At 45.9% G+C, this 13,905-nt stretch overlaps 1 protein-coding gene across 1 annotated transcript in view; it reads left to right on the forward strand.

Annotated features, from left to right (window-relative positions):
* LOC135811247 (uncharacterized) overlaps positions 1-9,905 on the forward strand; it is a 170,319-nt gene extending 160,414 nt beyond the window's left edge. Inside the window, exon 9 of the mRNA XM_065324444.1 lies at positions 8,987-9,905. Coding sequence (XP_065180516.1) covers positions 8,987-9,127 — 141 coding nt within the window. The 3' untranslated portion in view covers positions 9,128-9,905. The remainder of the gene's footprint in view (positions 1-8,986) is intronic.
* The last annotated feature ends 4,000 nt before the right edge of the window (positions 9,906-13,905 follow it).

The following is a 13,905-nucleotide window of genomic DNA, read 5'->3' on the forward strand; positions in this document are numbered from 1 at the left end:
CACTGCCCTCACATTACACATACTGATCTGTGCACTACACTGCCCTAACACTACACATACTGGTCTGTGCACTACACTGCCCTAACACTACACATACTGGTCTGTGCACTACACTGCCCTAACACTGCACATACTGGTCTGTGCACTACACTGCACTAACACTACACATACTGGTCTGTGCACTACACTGCCCTAACACTACACATACTGGTCTGTGCACTACACTGCCCTAACACTACACATACTGGTCTGTGCACTACACTGCCCTAACACTACACATACTGGTCTGTGCACTACACTGCCCTAACACTACACATACTGGTCTGTGCACTACACTGCCCTAACACTACACATACTGGTCTGTGCACTACACTGCCCTAACACTACACATACTGGTCTGTGCACTACACTGCCCTAACACTACACATACTGGTCTGTGCACTACACTGCCCTAACACTACACATACTGGTCTGTGCACTACACTGCCCTAACACTACACATACTGGTCTGTGCACTACACTGCCCTAACACTACACATACCGGTCTGTGCACTACACTGCCCTAACACTACACATACTGGTCTGTGCACTACACTGCCCTAACACTACACATACTGGTCTGTGCACTACACTGCCCTAACACTACACATACTGGTCTGTGCACTACACTGCCCTAACACTACACATACTGGTCTGTGCACTACACTGCCCTAACACTACACATACTGGTCTGTGCACTACACTGCCCTAACACTACACATACTGGTCTGTGCACTACACTGCCCTAACACTACACATACTGGTCTGTGCACTACACTGCCCTAACACTACACATACTGGTCTGTGCACTACACTGCCCTAACACTACACATACTGTTCTGTGCACTACACTGCCCTAACACTACACATACTGGTCTGTGCACTACACTGCCCTAACACTACACATACTGGTCTGTGCACTACACCGCCCTAACACTACACATACTGGTCTGTGCACTACACTGCCCTAACACTACACATACTGGTCTGTGCACTACACTGCCCTAACACTACACATACTGGTCTGTGCACTACACTGCCCTAACACTTCACATACTGTTCTGTGCACTACACTGCCCTAACACTACACATACTGGTCTGTGCACTACACTGCCCTAACACTACACATACTGGTCTGTGCACTACACTGCCCTAACACTACACATACTGGTCTGTGCACTACACTGCCCCTACACTACACATACTGGTCTGTGCACTACACTGCCCTAACACTACACATACTGGTCTGTGCACTACACTGCCCTAACACTACACATACTGTTCTGTGCACTACACTGCCCTAACACTACACATACTGGTCTGTGCACTACACTGCCCTAACACTACACATACTGGTCTGTGCACTACACTGCCCTAACACTACACATACTGGTCTGTGCACTACACTGCCCTAACACTACACATACTGGTCTGTGCACTACACTGCCCTAACACTACACATACTGGTCTGTGCACTACACTGCCCTAACACTACACATACTGTTCTGTGCACTACACTGCCCTAACACTACACATACTGGTCTGTGCACTACACTGCCCTAACACTACACATACTGGTCTGTGCACTACACTGCCCTAACACTACACATACTGGTCTGTGCACTACACTGCCCTAACACTACACATACTGGTCTGTGCACTACACTGCCCTAACACTACACATACTGGTCTGTGCACTACACTGCCCTAACACTACACATACTGGTCTGTGCACTACACTGCCCTAACACTACACATACTGGTCTGTGCACTACACTGCCCTAACACTACACATACTGTTCTGTGCACTACACTGCCCTGACACTACACATACTGGTCTGTGTACTACACTGCCCTAACACTACACATACTGGTCTGTGCACTACACTGCCCTAACACTACACATACTGGTATGTGCACTACACTGCCCTAACACTACACATACTGGTCTGTGCACTACACTGCCCTAACACTACACATACTGGTCTGTGCACTACACTGCCCTAACACTACACATACTGTTCTGTGCACTACACTGCCCTAACACTACACATACTGGTCTGTGCACTACACTGCCCTAACACTACACATACTGGTCTGTGCACTACACTGCCCTAACACTACACATACTGGTCTGTGCACTACACTGCCCTAACACTACACATACTGGTCTGTGCACTACACTGCCCTAACACTACACATACTGGTCTGTGCACTACACTGCCCTAACACTACACATACTGTTCTGTGCACTACACTGCCCTAACACTACACATACTGGTCTGTGCACTACACTGCCCTAACACTACACATACTGGTCTGTGCACTACACTGCCCTAACACTACACATACTGGTCTGTGCACTACACTGCCCTAACACTACACATACTGGTCTGTGCACTACACTGCCCTAACACTACACATACTGGTCTGTGCACTACACTGCCCTAACACTACACATACTGTTCTGTGCCCTACACTGCCCTAACACTACACATACTGGTCTGTGCACTACACTGCCCTAACACTACACATACTGGTCTGTGCACTACACTGCCCTAACACTACACATACTGGTCTGTGCACTACACTGCCCTAACACTACACATACTGGTCTGTGCACTACACTGCCCTAACACTACACATACTGTTCTGTGCACTACACTGCCCTAACACTACACATACTGGTCTGTGCACTACACTGCCCTAACACTACACATACTGGTCTGTGCACTACACTGCCCTAACACTACACATACTGGTCTGTGCACTACACTGCCCTAACACTACACATACTGGTCTGTGCACTACACTGCCCTAACACTACACATACTGGTCTGTGCACTACACTGCCCTAACACTACACATACTGGTCTGTGCACTACACTGCCCTAACACTACACATACTGGTCTGTGCACCACACTGCCCTAACACTACACATACTGGTCTGTGCACTACACTGCCCTAACACTACACATACTGTTCTGTGCACTACACTGCCCTAACACTACACATACTGGTCTGTGCACTACACTGCCCTAACACTACACATACTGTTCTGTGCACTACACTGCCCTAACACTACACATACTGGTCTGTGCACTACACTGACCTAACACTACACATACTGGTCTGTGCACTACACTGCCCTAACACTACACATACTGGTCTGTGCACTACACTGCCCTAACACTACACATACTGGTCTGTGCACTACACTGCCCTAACACTACACATACTGGTCTGTGCACTACACTGCCCTAACACTACACATACTGGTCTGTGCACTACACTGCCCTAACACTACACATACTGGTCTGTGCACTACACTGCCCTAACTCTACACATACTGGTCTGTGCACTACACTGCCCTAACACTACACATACTGTTCTGTGCACTACACTACACTGCCCTAACACTACACATACTGGTCTGTGCACTACACTGACCTAACACTACACATACTGGTCTGTGCACTACACTGCCCTAACACTACACATACTGGTCTGTGCACTACACTGCCCTAACACTACACATACTGGTCTGTGCACTACACTGCCCTAACACTACACATACTGGTCTGTGCACTACACTGCCCTAACACTACACATACTGGTCTGTGCACTACACTGCCCTAACACTACACATACTGTTCTGTGCACTACACTGCCCTAACACTACACATACTGGTCTGTGCACTACACTGCCCTAACACTACACATACTGGTCTGTGCACTACACTGCCCTAACACTACACATACTGGTCTGTGCACTACACTGCCCTAACACTACACATACTGGTCTGTGCACTACACTGCCCTAACACTACACATACTGGTCTGTGCACTACACTGCCCTAACACTACACATACTGTTCTGTGCACTACACTGCCCTAACACTACACATACTGGTCTGTGCACTACACTGCCCTAACACTACACATACTGGTCTGTGCACTACACTGCCCTAACACTACACATACTGGTCTGTGCACTACACTGCCCTAACACTACACATACTGGTCTGTGCACTACACTGCCCTAACACTACACATACTGGTCTGTGCACTACACTGCCCTAACACTACACATACTGTTCTGTGCACTACACTGCCCTAACACTACACATACTGGTCTGTGCACTACACTGCCCTAACACTACACATACTGGTCTGTGCACTACACTGCCCTAACACTACACATACTGGTCTGTGCACTACACTGCCCTAACACTACACATACTGGTCTGTGCACTACACTGGCCTAACACTACACATACTGGTCTGTGCACTACACTGCCCTAACACTACACATACTGGTCTGTGCACTACACTGCCCTAACACTACACATACTGGTCTGTGCACTACACTGCCCTAACACTACACATACTGGTCTGTGCACTACACTGCCCTAACACTACACATACTGGTCTGTGCACTACACTGCCCTAACACTACACATACTGGTCTGTGCACTACACTGCCCTAACACTACACATACTGGTCTGTGCACCACACTGCCCTAACACTACACATACTGGTCTGTGCACTACACTGCCCTAACACTACACATACTGTTCTGTGCACTACACTGCCCTAACACTACACATACTGGTCTGTGCACTACACTGCCCTAACACTACACATACTGTTCTGTGCACTACACTGCCCTAACACTACACATACTGGTCTGTGCACTACACTGCCCTAACACTACACATACTGGTCTGTGCACTACACTGCCCTAACACTACACATACTGGTCTGTGCACTACACTGCCCTAACACTACACATACTGGTCTGTGCACTACACTGCCCTAACACTACACATACTGGTCTGTGCACTACACTGCCCTAACACTACACATACTGTTCTGTGCACTACACTGCCCTAACACTACACATACTGGTCTGTGCACTACACTGCCCTAACACTACACATACTGGTCTGTGCACTACACTGCCCTAACACTACACATACTGGTCTGTGCACTACACTGCCCTAACACTACACATACTGGTCTGTGCACTACACTGCCCTAACACTACACATACTGGTCTGTGCACTACACTGCCCTAACACTACACATACTGGTCTGTGCACTACACTGCCCTAACACTACACATACTGGTCTGTGCACTACACTGCCCTAACACTACACATACTGGTCTGTGCACTACACTGCCCTAACACTACACATACTGTTCTGTGCACTACACTGCCCTAACACTACACAGTGTAGTCATACTGGTCTGTGCACTACACTGCCCTAACACTACACATACTGGTCTGTGCACTACACTGCCCTAACACTACACATACTGGTCTGTGCACTACACTGCCCTAACACTACACATACTGGTCTGTGCACTACACTGCCCTAACACTACACATACTGGTCTGTGCACTACACTGCCCTAACACTACACATACTGGTCTGTGCACTACACTGCCCTAACACTACACATACTGGTCTGTGCACTACACTGCCCTAACACTACACATACTGATCTGTGCACTACACTACACTGCCCTAACACTACACATACTGGTCTGTGCACTACACTGCCCTAACATTACACATACTGGTCTGTGCACTAAACTGTCCTAACACTACACATACTGGTCTGTGCACTACACTGCCCTAGCACTACACATACTGGTCTGTGCACTACACTGCCCTAACATTACACATACTGATCTGTGCACTACACTGCCCTAACACTACACATACTGGTCTGTGCACTACACTGCCCTAACACTACACATACTGTTCTGTGCACTACACTGCCCTAACACTACACATACTGGTCTGTGCACTACACTGCCCTAACACTACACATACTGGTCTGTGCACTACACTGCCCTAACACTACACATACTGGTCTGTGCACTACACTGCCCTAACACTACACATACTGGTCTGTGCACTACACTGCCCTAACACTACACATACTGTTCTGTGCACTACACTGCCCTAACACTACACATACTGGTCTGTGCACTACACTGCCCTAACACTACACATACTGGTCTGTGCACTACACTGCCCTAACACTACACATACTGGTCTGTGCACTACACTGCCCTAACACTACACATACTGGTCTGTGCACTACACTGCCCTAACACTACACATACTGGTCTGTGCACTACACTGCCCTAACACTACACATACTGTTCTGTGCACTACACTGCCCTAACACTACACATACTGGTCTGTGCACTACACTGCCCTAACACTACACATACTGGTCTTTGCACTACACTGCCCTAACACTACACATACTGGTCTGTGCACTACACTGCCCTAACACTACACATACTGGTCTGTGCACTACACTGCCCTAACACTACACATACTGGTCTGTGCACTACACTGCCCTAACACTACACATACTGTTCTGTGCACTACACTGCCCTAACACTACACATACTGGTCTGTGCACTACACTGCCCTAACACTACACATACTGGTCTGTGCACTACACTGCCCTAACACTACACATACTGGTCTGTGCACTACACTGCCCTAACACTACACATACTGGTCTGTGCACTACACTGCCCTAACACTACACATACTGGTCTGTGCACTACACTGCCCTAACACTACACATACTGGTCTGTGCACTACACTGCCCTAACACTACACATACTGGTCTGTGCACTACACTGCCCTAACACTACACATACTGATCTGTGCACTACACTACACTGCCCTAACACTACACATACTGGTCTGTGCACTACACTGCCCTAACATTACACATACTGGTCTGTGCACTACACTGCCCTAACACTACACATACTGGTCTGTGCACTACACTGCCCTAGCACTACACATACTGGTCTGTGCACTACACTGCCCTAACATTACACATACTGATCTGTGCACTACACTGCCCTAACACTACACATACTGGTCTGTGCACTACACTGCCCTAACACTACACATACTGGTCTGTGCACTACACTGCCCTAACACTACACATACTGGTCTGTGCACTACACTGCCCTAACACTACACATACTGTTCTGTGCACTACACTGCCCTAACACTACACATACTGGTCTGTGCACTACACTGCCCTAACACTACACATACTGGTCTGTGCACTACACTGCCCTAACACTACACATACTGGTCTGTGCACTACACTGCCCTAACACTACACATACTGGTCTGTGCACTACACTGCCCTAACACTACACATACTGGTCTGTGCACTACACTGCCCTAACACTACACATACTGGTCTGTGCACTACACTGCCCTAACACTACACATACTGGTCTGTGCACTACACTGCCCTAACACTACACATACTGATCTGTGCACTACACTACACTGCCCTAACACTACACATACTGGTCTGTGCACTACACTGCCCTAACATTACACATACTGGTCTGTGCACTACACTGCCCTAACACTACACATACTGGTCTGTGCACTACACTGCCCTAACACTACACATACTGGTCTGTGCACTACACTGCCCTAACACTACACATACTGGTCTGTGCACTACACTGCCCTAACACTACACATACCGGTCTGTGCACTACACTGCCCTAACACTACACATACTGGTCTGTGCACTACACTGCCCTAACACTACACATACACATACTGGTCTGTGCACTACACTGGGTTGAAAGTCTGTACAAGAGAACAAATAAGTGGGTGTTCACATCAAGACAGTTGACTCTCGTCAATACTGATATGCCGCCAAAAGTCCACTTCTACTAAGTTCTCGAGTCCTATAATTATAGTCACGTGAAAGCATTCGCGCAAAATGTTCCTGTGCCGTGCTGTTCAAACTTGGCGCGAGATACGCACAGAAGTGCGGTAGTAAGATTTCTAGATTTCAACCGTCCCCCGAGGGGAGGGTTGAAATCCACCCCCTTTGAAATTTCAACCCGGATCAAGCGCAATGCTGCATATTAACGCTTCAGTCAATCTGTGTTCATGGTGGGTTAAAACTTGACCCTGGCTAAAACGCCTCATGTCAACACAGCCTAGTGGACTCGCCAGTGCAGCACAGACAAAAGAGGCCAAACCGTATACTTTGGTATAAAGTTTGTATTTTTAGGCCTGCAAGAAAATGAAGGATTGCTCAAACACACACACACGCACACATACACACACACACACACACACACACACACACACACACACATACGGTCTCTGAACTGCAATAAAGAATATAAAAAATATTTCGGCCCTGGGCATCATCAAGATTGACTCTGGAAAAGCAAGAAAGTTTACTGATAAAATTTGTCTCATTGTGTGTATACCGTATTTTCCTGAGTACATGTATAAGCCGCACTTCCAGCGCTCAAAATACACTCAAAAATGTGGGTTGCAGCTTATACTCCGATGATCAGTAATAAATTACTAAGGTTGATGGCTGCATTTTGTGGAAAAGAATTTGGGTTATACCCCAGTGTGATTTATACCCCAGTGTGATCTGCAAAATACGGTATGTGTGTGAGTGTGCATGAGTGCATGTGTGTGCATGGTGCGTGTTTTTATGTGTGTATGTGTGTATGTGTGTGTGTTGGGGCACGTTCGCGTTCTTGTGTGCCAAACCCGATTCTGCTCGTGACTTGAACACTGTTGGTCCCTTCGGGACCTTCTATCATCTCTGGATGGGCATATTATATTCTATCATCTCTGGATGGGTATATTATATTCTATCATCTCTGGATGGGTATATTATATTCTATTGTAATGTATGTATACTTCAGAAGTATATGACTTTGTATGTATGTGGTGGGTGTGTTTGTGTGTGTGTGTATACCGGTATGTATGTGTGTGTGTGTGTTGTGTGTACGCCGGGGTGTGTGCGTGTGTGTGTGTGTTTGTGTGTGTGTGTGTGTGTGTGTGTGTGTGTGTGTGTGTGTTTGTGTGTTTCCATTGTGATACCCTGTTAGGTGTTCGCTTCTGACACATTCTCTCACGTTGCTACCTTCGGTGCAAGCAGTTGTCTTTCTCGTCCGTCCGGCATTGCAGTATCACCCAGTGGTACTGTGTATGTTAGTGACACTAGCAAACACCGTATCACAATGTTCTAACTGTTGTCCTGGAGCATCTTGTTTCTTGTTCTACACTAATGTTTCTCACTGCTGTGAAACAAGAACAGGACCAGTATTAGCAGTTTTGTTTGCTCAGGCTTTACTATAGTATTTCAGTTTTGGTTGTGTGACACATCGAGTATGCATAACCTACCCAGTAGCTAACATGCATTGGGCAGGCGAACAGTAGATCCAGCCAAGTCCTGACCGACTGGAGCAGTTCCAACATGTCTGATTAAGATGATGAACTGATGAACATTGCCAATTACTGTTTATCATGCTTGCATGATTGAATGTGTGCTTGCATATGTGTGTATGTGTTTGTGTGTGCATTTGTTTGTGTGTGTGTGTGTGTGTGTGTGTGTGTGTATGTGTGTTTGTGTATGCGTGTGTGTATGCATGCATTTGCTTATAAACTCCTGCCCTGAGTTGTATATATACATGGTACTTGGATCACTCTCATTGTTACAATCCTATTCTCGATGTGCAGAGGATGATTCTATTGATTGTGTTAGCTGCGTGCTCTTTTTCCTTTCTCTGAAAATCTATTGCATTTCAGCGAAATGTCTCGCTGCTTAGTATCGCAATACATCAAAAAGTTTTTTTATGTCACTTTTGGATACAATGAAGAATGAGCACATTGTCCGAGGTACTGTTTTCTTTCTATCATCTTTCGTGGTGTTTTCTGTTAGTATCTTTATTTTAGAAATGTTTCAAAACTCGTTTTTTTATAACTGCTGCTGCATACCCTTCTTGTTTGATCTGAAGAGATGGAGTATTGATAGTTGTCTGATGATTGCCTATGGAGTATGGCCATGAAACTCTTAGTTATAACGATATTGCGTAGTGCTGTGTGTTACATGACCAGTCTAAGCTATAACCAACAATGCTACAGCCGTGTGAATGACACTTGGAGTAATACCAACAATGCTACAGCCGTGTGAATGACACTTAGAGTAATAGCAACAATGCTACAGCCGCGTGAATGACACTTAGAGTAATAGCAACAATGCTACAGCCGTGTGAATGACACTTAGAGAAATAGCAACAATGCTACAGCCGTGTGAATGACACTTAGAGTGATAGCAACAATGCTACAGCCGTGTGAATGACACGTAGAGTAATAGCAACAGAGCTACAGCCGGGTTAATGACTCTTAGAGTAGTAACAACAATGCTACAGCCATGTGAATGGCACTTAGAGTAATAGCAACAATGCTACAGCCGTGTGAATGACACGTAGAGTAATAGCCACAATGCTACAGCCGTGTGAATGGCACTTAGAGTAATAGGAGCAACGCTACAGGCGTGTGAATGGCACTTAGAATAATAGCAACAATGTTACAGTCGTTTGAATGGCACTTAGAGTAATAGCAACAATGTTACAGCCATGTGATTGGCACTTAGAGTAAAAGCAACAATGTTACAGCCGTGTGATTGGCACTTAGAGTAATAGCAACAATGTTACAGCCGTGTGAATGGCATTTAGAGTAATAGCAACAATGCTACAGCCGTGTGAATGGCGCTTAGAGTAATAGCAACAATGTTACATTCGTTTGAACGCCACTTAGAGTAATAGCAACAATGTTACAGCTGTGTGAATGACACTTAGAATAATAGCAACAATGTTACAGCCCTGTGAATGGCACTTAGAGTAATAGCAACAATGCTACAGCCGTGTGAACGACACTTAGAGTAATAGCAACAATGTTACAGCCGTGTGAATGGCATTTAGAGTAATAGCAACAATGCTACAGCCGTGTGAATGGCGCTTAGAGTAATAGCAACAATGCTACAGCCGTGTGAACGAAACTTAGAGTAATAGCAACAATGTTACAGCCGTGTGAATGGCATTTAGAGTAATAGCAACAATGGTACAGCCGTGTGAATGGCGCTTAGAGTAATAGCAACAATGCTACAGCCGTGTGAATGACACTTAGAGTAATAGCCACAATGCTACAGCCGTGTGAATGACACTTTGAGTAATAGCAACAATGCTACAGCCGTGTGAATGACACTTAGAGTAATAGCCACAATGCTACAGCCGTGTGAATGACACTTAGAGTGATAGCAACAATGCTACAGCCGTGGGAATGGCACTTAGAGTAATAGGAGCAACGCTACAGGCGTGTGAATGGCACTTAGAATAATAGCAACAATGTTACAGTCGTTTGAATGGCACTTAGAGTAATAGCAACAATGTTACAGCCGTGTGATTGGCACTTAGAGTAATAGCAACAATGTTACAGCCGTGTGAATGGCACTTAGAGTAATAGCAACAATGTTACAGCCGTGTGAATTACACTTAGAGTAATAGCATCAATGTTACAGCCGTGTGAATGGCACTTAGAGTAATAGCAACAATGCTACAGCCGTGTGAACGACACTTAGAGTAATAGCAACAATGTTACAGCCGTGTGAATGGCACTTAGAGTAATAGCAACAATGCTACAGCCGTGTGAATGGCGCTTAGAGTAATAGCAACAATGTTACAGCCGTGTGAATGACACTTAGAGTAATAGCAACAATGCTACAGCCGTGTGAATGACACTTAGAGTGATAGCAACAATGCTACAGCCGTGTGAATGACACTTAGAGTAATAGCCACAATGCTACAGCCGTGTGAATGACACGTAGAGTGATAGCAACAATGCTACAGCCGTGTGAATGGCACTTAGAGTAATAGGATCAACGCTACAGGCGTGTGAATGGCACTTAGAATAATAGCAACAATTTTACAGCCGTGTGAATGGCGCTTAGAGTGATAGCATCAATGTTACAGCCGTGTGAATGGCATTTAGAGTAATAGCAACAATATTACAGCCGTGTGAATGGCACTTAGAGTAATAGCAACAATGTTACAGTTGTTTGAATGACACTTAGAGTAATAGCAACAATGTTACAGCCGTGATAATGGCACGTAGAGTAATAGCAACAATGCTACAGCCGTGTGAATGACACTTAGAGTGATAGCAACAATGCTACAGCCGTGTGAGTGGCACTTAGAGTAATAGCAACAATATTACAGCTGTGTGAATGGCACTTAGAGTAATAGCAGCAATGCTACAGCCGTGTGAATGGCACTTAGAGTAATAGCAACAATGCTACAGCCGTGTGAATGACACTTAGAGTAATAGCAACAATGCTACAGCCGTATGAATGGCACTTAGAGTAATAGCAACAATGCTACAGCCGTGTGAATGGCACTTAGAGTAATAGCAACAATGCTACAGCCGTGTGAATGACACTTAGAGTGATAGCAACAATGCTGCAGCCGTGTGAATGGCACTTAGAGTAATAGCAACAATGCTACAGCCGTGTGAATGACACTTAGAGTAATAGCAACAATGCTACAGCCGTGTGAATGACACTTAGAGTAATAGCAACAGTGCTACAGCCGTGTGAATGGCACTTAGAGTAATAGCAACAATGCTACAGCCGTGTGAATGACACTTAGAGTAATAGCAACAATGTTACAGCCGTGTGAATGACACTTAGAGTAATAGCAACAATGCTACAGCCATGTGAATGACACTTAGAATAATAGCAACAATGCTACAGCCGTGTGAACAGCACTTAGAGTAATAGCAGGGAGTAGTAAGAACAGAACAGAGCAATGACCAAAGACACCAGTTGCCAGAACAGAAGCGTAAAGAACATACTGAGTAACGAAAGCCTGAAATGCCAGCAAGGAGCCAAAACCCAATCCACGCATGACGTCACATGCACATGCGTGGGGCACACATAGAACACACGAGTACTTGAATGCGGTACACGTGACTCTGTGTGATTTTGTGTGAGGGAGATAGTATTGTGTGGTTGTTAGATGGTGATATGGTGAAACAGCGAGGCAGTGAGATGGTGATATGGTGAAACAGCGAGGCAGTGAGATGGTGATATGGTGAAATAGCGAGGCAGTGAGATGGTGATATGGTGAAACAGCGAGGCAGTGAGATGGTGATATGGAGAAACAGCGAGGCAGTGAGATGGTGATATGGTGAAACAGCGAGGCAGTGAGATGGTGATATGGTGAAACAGCGAGGCAGTGAGATGGTGATATGGTGAAACAGCGAGGCAGTGAGATGGTGATATGGTGAAACAGCGAGGCAGTGAGATGGTGATATGGTGAAACAGTGAGGCAGTGAGATGGTGATATGGTGAAACAGCGAGGCAGTGAGATGGTGATATGGTGAAACAGCGAGGCAGTGAGATGGTGATATGGTGAAACAGCGAGGCAGTGAGATGGTGATATGGTGAAACAGTGAGGCAGTGAGATGGTGATATGGTGAAACAGCGAGGCTGTAACCGTTTGAAGGTATTCTTGGAAAAGACAATGCTTGCTCAAGGCAATACAACTGATATAGGGCACTTCGTGCCCTAAGGTGATAACGCGAGTGCTGACAGGATAGGGAAAGGTGCAAGATACAGAGCTAGAGGGCAGATAAGGTTAGCGCTAACAGGGAACTGTTACACCATCCCTTCCTCCTAAGCGAGGCACAGGTGCCTCCAGGGAGTCGAGGAATATGTGGAAAGGGAATAATCAAAATGAAATCGTGTCAACCCAACAACGCTCATCTAATTGAAGCACCGTACAAGGTAACCAATAACAGTCAGGCGAGTGAAGAAAACGGAAATGGGGAAAAATCTAAAACAGGAGGGGAATGGATTGCTTAACACAACAAGGATCAAGTGGGAATTCTCAAGGTACACGTGCAATTGAATTTGAGCGAGTAACATTTCGCGGTAACCATAGTGTCACTGACATGCCCTGGACGCCCT

The sequence above is a fragment of the Sycon ciliatum genome, chromosome 3, assembly GCF_964019385.1.
Source record: "Sycon ciliatum chromosome 3, ocSycCili1.1, whole genome shotgun sequence".
In the NCBI taxonomy this organism is placed as follows: domain Eukaryota; kingdom Metazoa; phylum Porifera; class Calcarea; order Leucosolenida; family Sycettidae; genus Sycon; species Sycon ciliatum.